Source organism: Petaurus breviceps, unplaced genomic scaffold, assembly GCF_028583685.1.
Source record: "Petaurus breviceps papuanus isolate PSGF00001 unplaced genomic scaffold, PetGlider_PUasm1.0 126, whole genome shotgun sequence".
Taxonomy (NCBI): Eukaryota; Metazoa; Chordata; class Mammalia; order Diprotodontia; family Petauridae; genus Petaurus; species Petaurus breviceps.
This window is the reverse complement of record NW_027185655.1, coordinates 3,522,641-3,535,258: the sequence shown is the minus strand read 5'-3', so window position 1 is coordinate 3,535,258 and position 12,618 is coordinate 3,522,641. Positions and strand designations below refer to the sequence as shown.

Genomic DNA, 12,618 nt, shown 5'->3' with positions numbered 1-12,618 from the left:
TCTCTCTCTCTCTCTCTCTCTCTCTCTCTCTCTCTCTCTCTCTCTCTGTCTCTCCATATATATAAATATACGATGTGTACATATACACACACATATATGTATGTATACATACATTTTCATGTATGTGTATGCATGTATATGTGTGTAATTATATATATTGAATTCTTTGTGTTAAATATCCCCATATACTAAATAACCCATTGACCCTGATCATGAGTACAGTCAATGGTGTCAAGCATACTGTGGGTATGTGAATATACCTATGTGAATATGTGAATAATGTGCATATACATATATCTATATATACACACATGTAGCCCCTCTAGGGTCAAATAGAAAGTGCTCTGTTTGGCATTCAAAGCCCTTCATAACCTAGCTTCCTCCTACCTTTCCAGTCTTCTCATACCTTAATTCTCAACATAGACTCTTTAATCCAGTAACACTGATCTCTTGGCTGTTCCATGAACAACACCCTCCATCTCTCTCCTCTGGTAACTTTCTCTGGCTGTCCCTCATACCTGGAATGCTCTCTCCCCTCTGCTTCAGCTACTGACTTCCCAGTTTCCTTTAAGTTCAAATTAAAATCCCACCTTCTATAGGCACCTTCCCTAACCCCTTTTAATTTCAGTGCTTTCCCATTCTTAAGTATTTTCCATTTTTCCTGTATGTAGCTTGCCTTTTGTGTATTTGTTTGCTTGTTGTCTCCCCCATTAGACTGTAAGCCCCTTCAGGGCAGGGACTCTCTTTTGCCTCTTTTTGTCTCCTCAGTGCTAAACAGTGTCTAACTTAAGTCGCATTTTGTTGTTGCTGTTTAGTCCTTTTTCATTTGTGTTCGACTGAAAACTCTATTTGAAGTTTTCTTGGCAAAGATACTGGAGTGGTTTTCCATTTCCTTCTCCAGTTCATTTGACAGATGAGGAAACTGAGGCAAATGGGGTTAAGTGACTTTCCCAGAGCCACATAGCTAGCTAGTGTCTGAGGTCAGAATTGAACTCAGGAAGATGAGTCTTCCTGACTCCAGGCTCAACACTCTATCCACTATGTAACCTAGCTGCCCCTAGCTGGCGCTAAAAAAAAAAATGGTTGAATTGAATACAGAAGGGGAGGGTTGTTGCCCATAAAATGAGTTGTAACGCCCACCTCTATATGAGCTGAGACTCCTTTAAACTGCTCCAAATTGAGAAGAATAATGAAAAAAGGGAAATGAGAAAACCAGGAGAAACTGATAGGATTGGGTAACTGAGTTCAAGATCCTTCTACTCACAGCAAGCTTTCTCACCTCATAACCCTAAAAGGAGGGAGAGTAGTTATGACTTTTACAATACGATACCTCCTGCCAAATTCTGCTTTGATCACACACCAATCATCCTTCAGGATACAAGCTGTTTTATGTCAATGGGCAAATCTTATTTTTAACCAGAAGCTTTCTCTTTGTTAGCAAACTAAGAGTAAACATCAGATTTGTGGGGCCAGAAGGACACAGCCCAAGATGACAGCTATGGATGGATAAAAGGGATTGCTTTTGTTACTGGTCTCTTTTTCTTATTTACTTACAACTAGAAATAAGCTCCAGCTAAGAGATTTATTAGTGCCTGAAATTTTTTTCAAGAAGCTTCTGCCAGGGGACTCCTTCCTCCCAATCCAGTTTCAAGGTTTTACCTCTATAGCTGATTACAGCAAGACACAATTAGTATCTCACCTAGAGAGGAATGGGATGGGCCATGCCTACAACATATACACACTGCCCCACGCAATGATAACCTGGAATAACCTGAGAGGAGGAAGGTTCAAAGAACCTCACAAAAGTTTGTTGTTGGAAAGGAAGAAGATTCCTTCAGACCACTGTCCTTACCCCCAAATCCTCTTGTTTCTTTCCACCACCACCCCTTTCCCTCCTCCTCATCATCTTTATCATTATTTAATTTCAAGTGGCATTTTAAAGTTTCTACAGTGTTTTCCTCACAACAGCCCTTCACTTAGTTAATGCAAGACACTTCCTACATTGTTATAAATAATTTGGACCCAACAAATGTCATTATAATAGCTGCCATTTTCTACAGTGCTCCAAGATTTTCATATGTGTATATGTTGTAACTCATGGTTGTTCTTCACAACCATCTGTAGAAAGTACAACAGATATTCTTATCTCCATTTTTCAGATGTAGAAACAGACTTGGAAAGGACCAGAGACTTGCCCAAGGTCACAGATCAAGAACCTGCTGAAGGCAATATTTGGACTCAGTCTTTCCTGACTCCAGGGACCAGGATAACTCATATTAAAGTCATTCGTGTAACAGATGCTGGATGCAACATATAGTGTGCACTCTGTCAAGAGATTAAGACCTGATGGAGTCAAACAAACTATTCTGGCTGACATTTCTATCACAGTCAACTCACTCACTAAATTTCCAGATGACAAGGACCTCTCTCTGCTCCTGAACAAATAACACTGAGTCCCAGGCCCAGGAAATAATGTCAAACATACATTAGTGAAGGCTGCTAGGGAGAATTAATGATGAGGATATCCTTATCATTACCATCAATCGTTATTATTTCAGTTCCCACACGCAGCTAGGTAGCAGTGGAGTCAGGAAAACCTGAGTTCAGATCTTCCCTCAGACACTTAACTACCTTTGTGACCCTGGGCAAATCACTTAACCACTGTTTCCCCCACTTTCCTCAACTATAAATTAAGGATAATAATAGCACCTAACTTCCAAGATTGTTGTGAGGATCAAATGAGACAATAATTGTAAAGCCCTTAGCACAGTGTCTAGCACATAGTAGGTGCTTAATAAATGTTTGTTCCCTTTCCCTCATGGTTCCAGTTGCAGAAAACTAGTCTGAGGGCTTCCTCTATGCTCTACATTCACAGCTATCTCAGGTCTGAAGTACTCTTCTCCTCCATTGGGTGGGTGGTTAGGACAAAGCTGTCAAAGCCATACTCAATATGTCTACAAACAGAATTCATCTTTCCCCTTAATCTGACAGCTCCTTAAGAAGCTTTTATTCATCAATGACATCACCACTCCTTGCAGCCTCTATACCCTTCATCTCTCTCACCTGACCAGTTAGTAAGAGATCGATTCGAATTCTGTAGAGTCTCTTTTATCCCTTCCCCTTCCTTATTCTCATTTCCACTTGGGATTATTGCAGCAAGTCCTGAAAGCCCTCACAAGCCCAGACTCTCCCATCTCCAATCTGGCTTTCACACCACTGCCAAATTAGTTACCCTTCAATGGCTCCTTATAGCCTAAAATCCCAGTCTGGCATTCAAGGCTTTCTAAAGCCTGGCACCTCTCTGAGAAAAGAACCTTCTAGCCTTAGTTTGCACATCTCCCTTCTCCATATGATTACTCTGTGACTCTGCTACTTAAATGGTGTTGACCTTGGTCTCAGTCACTGCTTATATTTGTCCCTCTATCTCTAATGCTCTTTGTCCATCCCCACATGCTAAAATCAGTCAACAGGAGTCAACAAGCATCAGTTAAGCCCTCCTGACATACCAGGAACTCTGCAAAGCACTAGGGATTACAAAAAAAGGCAAAATCAGTCCCATCCTCAATGAGAGAAACAACATACATGTACTAAGTACATTATAAGATATAGACAGAGGAAATCCTACTTATTCTTGGAGACTCCAAGGCAGCTCCCTGATCCCCCAAGCAAAAAAGTTGTCTGTGCTTTTCCTTCCTTAAATCACAAATAGCACTTTAGACCTCACACTCTTCATTTTGTATTCCAAATTATTTAGTTTATTATATATTTCTTAGTTCATATTTATGTATGTATTATTCTCTCTCTCTCTCTCTCTCTCTCTCTCTCGCACACACACACACACACACACACACACACACACACACACACTCACTCACTCCATTTGAAGGTCCAACAGGATAGGGTCCTCATACTAAATATCTTTATATCCTTTCTAGCACCAAGGACAGTACTTTACATTAAAAAGTCCTTAGCAAATAGTTGTGTAATTATATGAATTATTTATAAAATAAAAATGTTTTAATAATAAAAACAAATATTTTCAAGATAATATATTACTTTAAAATAATCGAATATAATCCTGGAATATGTAAGCAGTGGAAAGGGCACTGAATAAGACAAGAGTTCAGATTCTCATCCTGCATGATCTTAGATCTTAGATGATTTAAGGGGCCTTAGAAATCCCTTCATCTTCTATGTCTGACTGGGGTGTATTAGATGACTGACAAGAACCCTATAGCTCTACAACAAGGTGTTTGTTTTTTCAACCCTGCTGGGGTTCACTGATAGATTTCAAGGAATCCATGAATTTGGATGAGAAAAATTGCATCTTTATTTCTGTTAGTTTCTAACTATTCCCAATTTAGTTATTTAAAAGCCCTGTTCTGAGAAGGCATCCCTAGGTTTCACCAGATGATGAGCCCAAGAGGTTCAGAAGACAGAGAAAGTTGTTACAAACTCTCCTCTTTACAGAAAAAGAGATTCAAAGCTAGACGATGGTGTAACATACAGAGTCAAGACTGTGAAGGGAAGAAAGCAAAGCCAGAGGAAGAGGAATGGCACACAGAAAGAATAGAGAAGGGTGGAATACCTGGCTGGAGATCAAGGTGAGGATAAAGAAGAGGTTTAGTGGGGAATTTTGTTACTACTGTGCTAAATTTAACATTTTTGTTGTTGTTGAGTCTTTTCAGTCATGTCTAACTTTTCATGAGCCCATTGGGGGATTTTCTTGGCAAAGATACCAGATTGGCTCTCTATTTCCTCCTCCAGCTCATTTTATAAATGGAGGAACTGGGACAAACGGGTTAAATGACTTGCCTAGGATCACAGAACTAGTAAGTGTCTGAGGCCATATTTGAACTCAGAAAAATGAATTCTCCTGACTCCAGACCTAGCATGCTATGCACTGCAACACCTAGCTCTCTTTTATTAATATACTACCTTGGAATACACACACACATCATATATGTATATATGTGCATATATTGTATCAATACATATCATTATACAAAAAATTAAATCCCAGGGACTTTGGAAGGGAAGATACTGGCAACTGAGGTATCAAATGAGATCATTTAAGTTTTTGTAGCAATAATATTAGTAATAGAAATAATTACTATTGTTATTCTAGGGTCTTTTCCAGCACTAGCTTGTGCTCTATAGGGAAGCCCCAAATGTGGCAGATGGAGCATGGGGGATGGGGTCAGGAAGAGTAGATAAGTGGAGGAGGGGAGAACACCTGTGTTATCCAACAAAAAGAGGGTAGTAAAGGACGATGAAACTCTTACATTCCTCCTATCCCCCTGACTTAACTGAGGATACTTGCTGTCTCTGGATTAAAGACTTAGGGAAATAGAATATGTATCTGAGAGCCTTAAAAAAGTACTAAGAAAAATCATCTGCCCTTCCAAAAATACTTCCTCTCCCCCATCTCTTTTTCTGAAACTTCCCCTTCCCTCTTTCCTCCCCCTTCCTCTCCTACCTCTCCACCATTTCCTCTAATTCTCCCTAGGAGGGGTTGCTTCATTTTTATCATTGTATAATGATGGTCAGGAAGAAAAATAAATTAAATAAAATGAATGGCTGAGGGCTGAGACAGTCCGTCATGATAACCCCTCCAGGCCTTATGGGATTTCTTTTATTGGATTTTGCAGGATGCAGTTATTACAGATGGCCCTGCATTGCTCAGGAAAGCCAGCTAATGAGGCCCCCAATTCGGTGATTATAGCTCAAGCTAGTTCAGAGGACAGCCAATGGATAATGCCATTTCCTGGAAAAAACATGACCATGCAAGGCCCAGAAGGGCCTAGAAATAGCTCTTTAGTAATTGAATGATGTGCTCTTGGATTTCTTGGCTTGCCCTATTAAACCACCTGGGGTTGCCATCATTGACCCTGACTGGCATGGCACCTTCAGCCATGTTTCCCAGAACTGTGAGGGGTCACTGAAAAGAGCAAAACAGAGACTGGCTGAGAAATTGCTCCACTCCACCACATGGAGTTCCATGTTATTGGTAAATCGAACAGTTATGATTTTTTTAAACATGTATATTTAAAATTTTTTTCCTCTAGATTCTCTAAGCAACAAAAATACTTACTTGCAATCCAACACAGAAGTTGTGTTCTGGATCAGAGGAGGGAGCCTCCATAGATGAAATCAGATTTCTCCAAGTGTGTGGTGTTCAAGAGAGAAATCCAAGGTGGGGGCATTGGGGAGGGGAGGTTGGGGTCTGTCCCTGAATACAAGCTCTTCTTAGAACAAATGCCTTTACTATGAAAGTACTTAACTATCCTTTAGGCTTACGTGGAACAGGTAAAAGCTGGACCTGGATTTCATGGCTGTAAGGAATTCTTAGATAAAATAACTCTCTGGATGGTACAGATGCTCTGCAGTAGCCTAGAGCACTAAAAAGTTAACACAGTGTGCCCAGAGTCATATAGCCAGTATGTGTCAGAATCAGGACCTAAACCCAGGGCTTGCTAGACTTGAGGCTGGCTCTCTATCCACTCTCCCACCAGGCTTCTCTCTTCTTTATACTATCTTTTACTGTATTTATACTATCTTATACTATCTTTATACTATAATTAGGAGCCCTTGCATCTCAATCCCCTAAAAAAAATGTGAGCTCCCTGAAAGTGGGGATACCATTTCATTTATCCCCCTATTACACCTCAGGTTTTCCTGGCTTTGGAACTAGTCTGAGAACATATTTTACATGTCTTTCCATGTTTTGGTTTGGTTTTGTTCTCATGAAGTGTCAGAGGCAAAATTGGCAGCCTCTGGGCTCTCCTGCTGGCTAGGAAGCCAGCCATGCCAGTGAACTTTGGTCATCTCTTATTTCACATCCTACATCCATCTCAGCCCTAAATAGAGGACCCAGTTATCCAAAGCATTCTTCATGTCCCAGGAAACAACCCTTTATTTGTTTATGTGTTTGTTAATTTATTTATTGAAGGGAAGTCTCCTTTTGGGGATTCCAGCTGGACGGGGACCATCTCTTACCGTGTGGGCACTGGAACCTCTGTCAGGGCACCCAGCATGACCGCCTGCTGTAATCGGACAAAGGCAATGAAAGGGCTCTCCAGGAAGTCCACCTCCCCGACCAGGACATTGGAGGCCTCCGCATCACGGGGAAGTTTCTTCATGAACTTGTTCTTTAGCTGTACAGGGGAGAGCCAGAAAGCAGAGGTCACAGCTCCAGGGAGCAGAAGAAGATGAAATATAGCCCTGCTTCTATGGGCACAAAGTGAAGGTATGCAGCCACTAGAACTTTCATCTGTCTTATCTCTGCCTAGCCCAGCCAATCTACCCTGTCCTATCCTATGCAGTCTTATCATATCTATTCTATCCTATCCTACCAATTCTATTCACTTCATCTCATTTTATCTCTTTGTGTGTGTGTGTTTGTTAATTAATTTGTTAATAATTTGTCTGTTGCTGTTTTGGAAGCTAGGTTGCATTGTGGATAGAGTGACAGTCTTGGAAGTCAGGAAGATGAGTTTGAATCTTACCTCAGCTATTCTCTAGCTATATGACTCTAGACAAGTCATTTAATCTTTCTTGATCCCAGTTTCCTCATCTGTAAAATGGGAATAAGAAGAGGACTTGTCTCATAGGGTTGTTGTAAGGAACAAATGAGACTATCTATCTATCTATCTATCTATCCATCATGCTTCATAAACCTATCCATATACATATATGTATACATACTGAGTATTATGGGGAGAGACAGAGAGAGGTTGTAAGCTCCTTGAGGGAAGGGACTATCTTTTGCCTCTTTTTGTATCCCTAGCTCTTAACTTAGTGTCTGGAACATAACAGGTACTTAATAAAGGTTTATTGATTGATGGACACATAATATAAAAAGCCGTTACCCAATTGATAAATGGTCAAAGGTTATGACCAGGTAGTTTTCAGAAGAAGAAATCAAAATTATCAATAGAATAAATGCTCTAAATCACTACCAATTAGAGAAATGAAAATTAAAACTATTCTGGAGTATCATCTCACACACATCAGATTGGCTAACATGACAGAAATTATACTGTTGGTGGAGTTGTGAACTGATGCAACCACTCTGGAGAACAATCTGAAACTATGTCCAAAGGCTATAAAGCTGTGCATACCTTTTGACCCAGTAATACCACTACTAGTTCTGTATCCCAAAGAGATCAAAGAAAAGGGAAAAGGCCCTATGTGTTCAAAAATATTTCTAGCAACTCTTTTTGTGGTGGCAAAGAAATGGAAACTGAGGGGTTGCCCATCAATTGGGGAATGGCTGAACAAATGATGGTATATGATTGTACGGAATTCTATTGTGTTTTAAGAAACGATGAGCAGAATGCTTTCAGACAAACCTGAGAAGGTTTACATGAACTGATGCAAAATGATATGAGCACAATCGGGATAACACTGCATGTGGTGACAGTAGTATTTTAACAATTATTAATTTTGAAAGATTTAGAATATTCTAAGAAAATGATCCAAGACAATTCCAAAGGACTCATGATAAACAAATTCTGCTTCCTGAAAGAGAACTGATGAACTCTGAGTTCAGACTGAAGCACTTTTTTCACCTTATATTTCTTGTGCTTTTTTTGGCAACATGGTTAATATGGGAATGTGTTTTGCATGACTTCACATGTATAATTTATATATTTCTTGCTTTCTTAATGGGTGAGGAATGGGTTATAGGGGAAGACTTAGGAACTATCTTTTTAATGAATGTTAAAAATACATGAAACTTCTTTTAAAAAGCATTATATAGGGGCAGCTAGGTGGTGCAGTGAATAGAGCACCGGCCCTGGAGTCAGGAGGACCTGAGTTCAAATCTGGCCTCAGACAACTGACACACTTACTAGCCATGTGACTTTGGGCAAGTCACTTAACCCCAATTGCCCTCCAAAAAAATAATAATCTCAAAAAAAAGCATTATATATAGGGTGTCCCAAAAGTCTTAGGGCAATTTTAAGCTATTAAAGCTTTAAATTACACTTTGGCATTGTTGTTGTTGTTATAGAGAAAAGAATCCAATGAAGTTGGAAGTAACAACTCATCCACTGGTTTGGGTTTTATGCCCATCAAATCCCATCCCTGTTGTATACAGAGAAGGAGAATGTGGTTTGTACCTGTTTCCCTTCACTTGAGGGCCTGCTGTGGTCCTTTTCCTGGTTGACACAAAAAGCCTAGACTTACAGATATAATTTCCCAAAATCCCCAATGCTAATGTCAGCAGGAGTGTGGGGAAGCCAGCTCCTATCAGTTCTGGAGAGCTGATTATTACATTTTGGTTCTTTACTCTTCAGAAATGGGCAAAGGCTAAATAAATTAGGTCTTGATTTCTTGTTTGGTTGACTGTCTAAATTTAAGAAAGTAATAGAAAATGGGGGGTGGGAGGTCAGGTTAAACTTAAAAGGGTACCATGCATTTTTTCCCCAGAGAACTAATTGATAAACACTCACCAGCACAGCCCTGATCTTAGTCTATTCCTGGTCTCCCTTAGTATAGGGACACTGTATCTTTCATACACTCAGCACTTACTCATCACGCCCTGATGGTTGTATTCCATGTCCTAAGGTGATAATCGCGTGAATAAGAATCATGCTTCCATCACCATCCTCATCATTGAACCCCCACCCCCATGAGCCAGCAAGCCCAGGCTCCATTATTCTCCAGTTATTACTCACGTATGCAAATCCTACCCTTCTTATTCTATGCCACTAAGTTGACATTATAAATGCCTATTCATAATGGCGAAAATAATTGCAGGTCTAGCTGCTTAATGTTCAGTAATAAGTCATCACTTATAATCAGATGTATTCATTGCTTGTCATTTTCAACTGCTTCATTAGAAAGAGATCCTGTGAATTTTTCAATGTCCTCACCCTGTCTTTAAAAAAATGAGGGAAGATAAAAAGGGGGAAAAAAGAAATTTACATGATAACCTTCTTATTATATATTTAAAAACAAATAGCAAGTTGTATGTGATAAATTTGCAGTTTGATGTGCAATCATCTTTTAAAAATTATACTATGTTATGGAAATGTTTGTTTTATTCCATAAATTAAGAATAAATTTTTTAATTAAAAAAAAATGTCTTTGCTACCCAAAATAAAAAAACAGACCTGAAAATAATTTTTAGCATTTTCCTATAATTTACACCTTTATTTATGCTATCTTTCATATTTATTACTTTACTTTCTCCAGATAATCCTCAGACTATAGAATCATAACTTTTGAGGTAGAAGAGTATCTTAGATCTTATTTAGATCAACTCTCTCTCCTTTTCCAAAGGAGGAAACTGAGGCCCAGAGAGTTCAAATGGCTTTTCCCAAAGGCACACAATTAGAAAATGGTAGAGCTGACAGTTGAACCTGGTCCCTTGATTCCAAATCCAGCACTTCTTGTTCTCTTCATTCTGAGCTTGCTCTCAAACCGCCCAGACTCAATGCCCCACAAGCTTTTCTGAATATGCATTTATTTTCCAAGTCAATAAACATATTCCTTATCATCCAGTGCTTTATTCTTCTGTCTTCTCTTCATTTGCTTGTCTCCCCCTCCCCTTACTATCTGTCCAGTGATTTCTTCTTGCCTGCAAATCACAAACTCTTACTGATTCACCAAAAGGTTCACAATCTTTATAGGTCTTTATAGATTTGATATGTGATTGATTGTCCAGACTTAAGAAAGGGATGGAAACTGGGGAAGTAGATTAATTTAAAAGGGCCTCGTGCATATAATATTTTTACAGAGCTGGTTGTTAAACACTTACAGCACACCCCTGATCTTAGCTCATTCTTGTTCTCTTCTAGCATAGAGGCTCTGTAGCAAGACTATCTTTCATTCATTCTAAACAGCATTCATCCTGCCCTGATGGACAGATTCAATGTCCCATGTCCTGTTGTGTGTGTTCAGTCATGTCCAACCCTTCATGGCCCCATTTGAGGTTTTCTTGTCAGAGATAGTGGCATGGTGGGCCATTTCCTCCTCCAGCTCATTTTACAGATGAGGAAACAGAGGCAAAAGGGGTTAAGTGACTTGCCCAGAGTCACACAGCTAGCAAGTGTCTGAGGCCAGACTGGAACTCACAGAGATGAGTCTACTTGGCTCCAGGACCAGCACTCTCTCCACCATGACACCTAGCTGCACTGTCCTATGTCTTACTTATTCCTTAAGCACACCTAAAGGCTCATAATCTTTTTTTGATCTTGTGGACCACTAACAGTCTTGCTGCTGAACACTTGCTTCCTTCTGGAGCAGATGAGTCTATTATTGTATCTATGCATCTCATATAGCTGGGATGGGGATGGGGGTGGGGATGGGGATGGGGATGGAGATGGGGATGGGGGTAGGGATGGGGATGGGGGTGGGGATGGGGATAGGGATGGGGATGGGGATGGGGAGGGGGAGGGGGATGGGGATGGGGGGAGAGAGCACAGTTTGTTGGTTGGAAAACCAACAATTAGAAAGCAGCAGTGAGGTACAATGTCATACTCTAAGTGCCAGGGAAGGACATTTATTGCTTTTAAGTGTAGAGTAGTAAAGGTCAGGAAAAAAAGATGATAGGAAATCTATCCCCTTAACCTATGGGGAAGGATCCACAGACATTGGGGGTCAGTCCATGGTTAGCTTCAGGGGAGTCTATGAACTTGTTACATATTTTGATAACTATTTCCATATTATGCAGTACTAATAATATTGTTGTAAGAACAGCTCTGAGTGGCTAGGTCACCAATATAAATACCTAAATTAACCTTAAGGGACATATGAAGGAAGACACTATCTGTATCTGTGTGTGTGTGTGTGTGTGTGTGTGTGTGTATCTAATAGCAGTCATTTCTAGGGCAGAAGCTAGGGAGGGAAGGAAAAAGGGGAAAAAATAAAGTTACATGATAACTTTATTATATTTTTTAAGAATAGTAAGTCTTACATAATAGATTCACAGTCTCATGTACAATCAACTTTTTTTTCCTATTCTATGTTATGAAAATGCTTGTTTCATTTCTTAAATTCAGATTAAAATAAATAAAATTTTAAAAAGTGAAAAAAATGATTTTCTTTGTAATTATATGTATCTTATTTTTTGCCTTAAAATATTATTCTTGAGAGTCCACAGGATTTATTTTTACAGAAAAGGGCCCAAGACACATAAAAGGTTATTCTACAACATCTAGAAGAATGTTCCAAGTTTGCCAGGAAATATCCCTAGGACATAATTCTCATTCCCCTTTGTACCTTCCTCTTGTCCTTTCCTCCTGACCCTCAGGATTATACATGAAGTAATACATCCTAGTCCAAAGATGCTCTAGCAGGAAGACCAAGGATTATCACTCAAATGTGCACCAGTCATGCCAGCTGATCAGTGATAAAAAAGTAAGCTACTAAACAGCTTTTGTAAGACCCTTGGGCCCCAGGTATGCTCCAAAACAGACCCAACCCACCTGTCATCAGTCAATCACCAGGGACTCCAGTGTCAGATGTTAATACTGAACCTGGGATTCACTACTATCCTTGGAACTGTATGGTTGACTTTGGAGGAGGAAAAGGAAGAGGAGGAGGAGGAAGAGGAGGAAGAGAAGGAAGGAAGGAAGGAAGGAAGGAAGGAAGGAAGGAAGGAAGGAA

General features: G+C 39.8%; 1 protein-coding gene across 5 annotated transcripts in view; it reads right to left on the bottom strand.

Moving 5' to 3' along the window:
• The window catches only part of SLC4A4 (solute carrier family 4 member 4), a 419,170-nt gene that overhangs the window by 127,607 nt on the left and 278,945 nt on the right, over positions 1–12,618 (bottom strand). For all 5 annotated transcript variants that reach the window (XM_069091658.1, XM_069091663.1, XM_069091665.1 and 2 more), the window contains one exon: positions 7,000–7,157. In XM_069091658.1, coding sequence (XP_068947759.1) covers positions 7,000–7,157 — 158 coding nt within the window. The remainder of the gene's footprint in view (positions 1–6,999; positions 7,158–12,618) is intronic.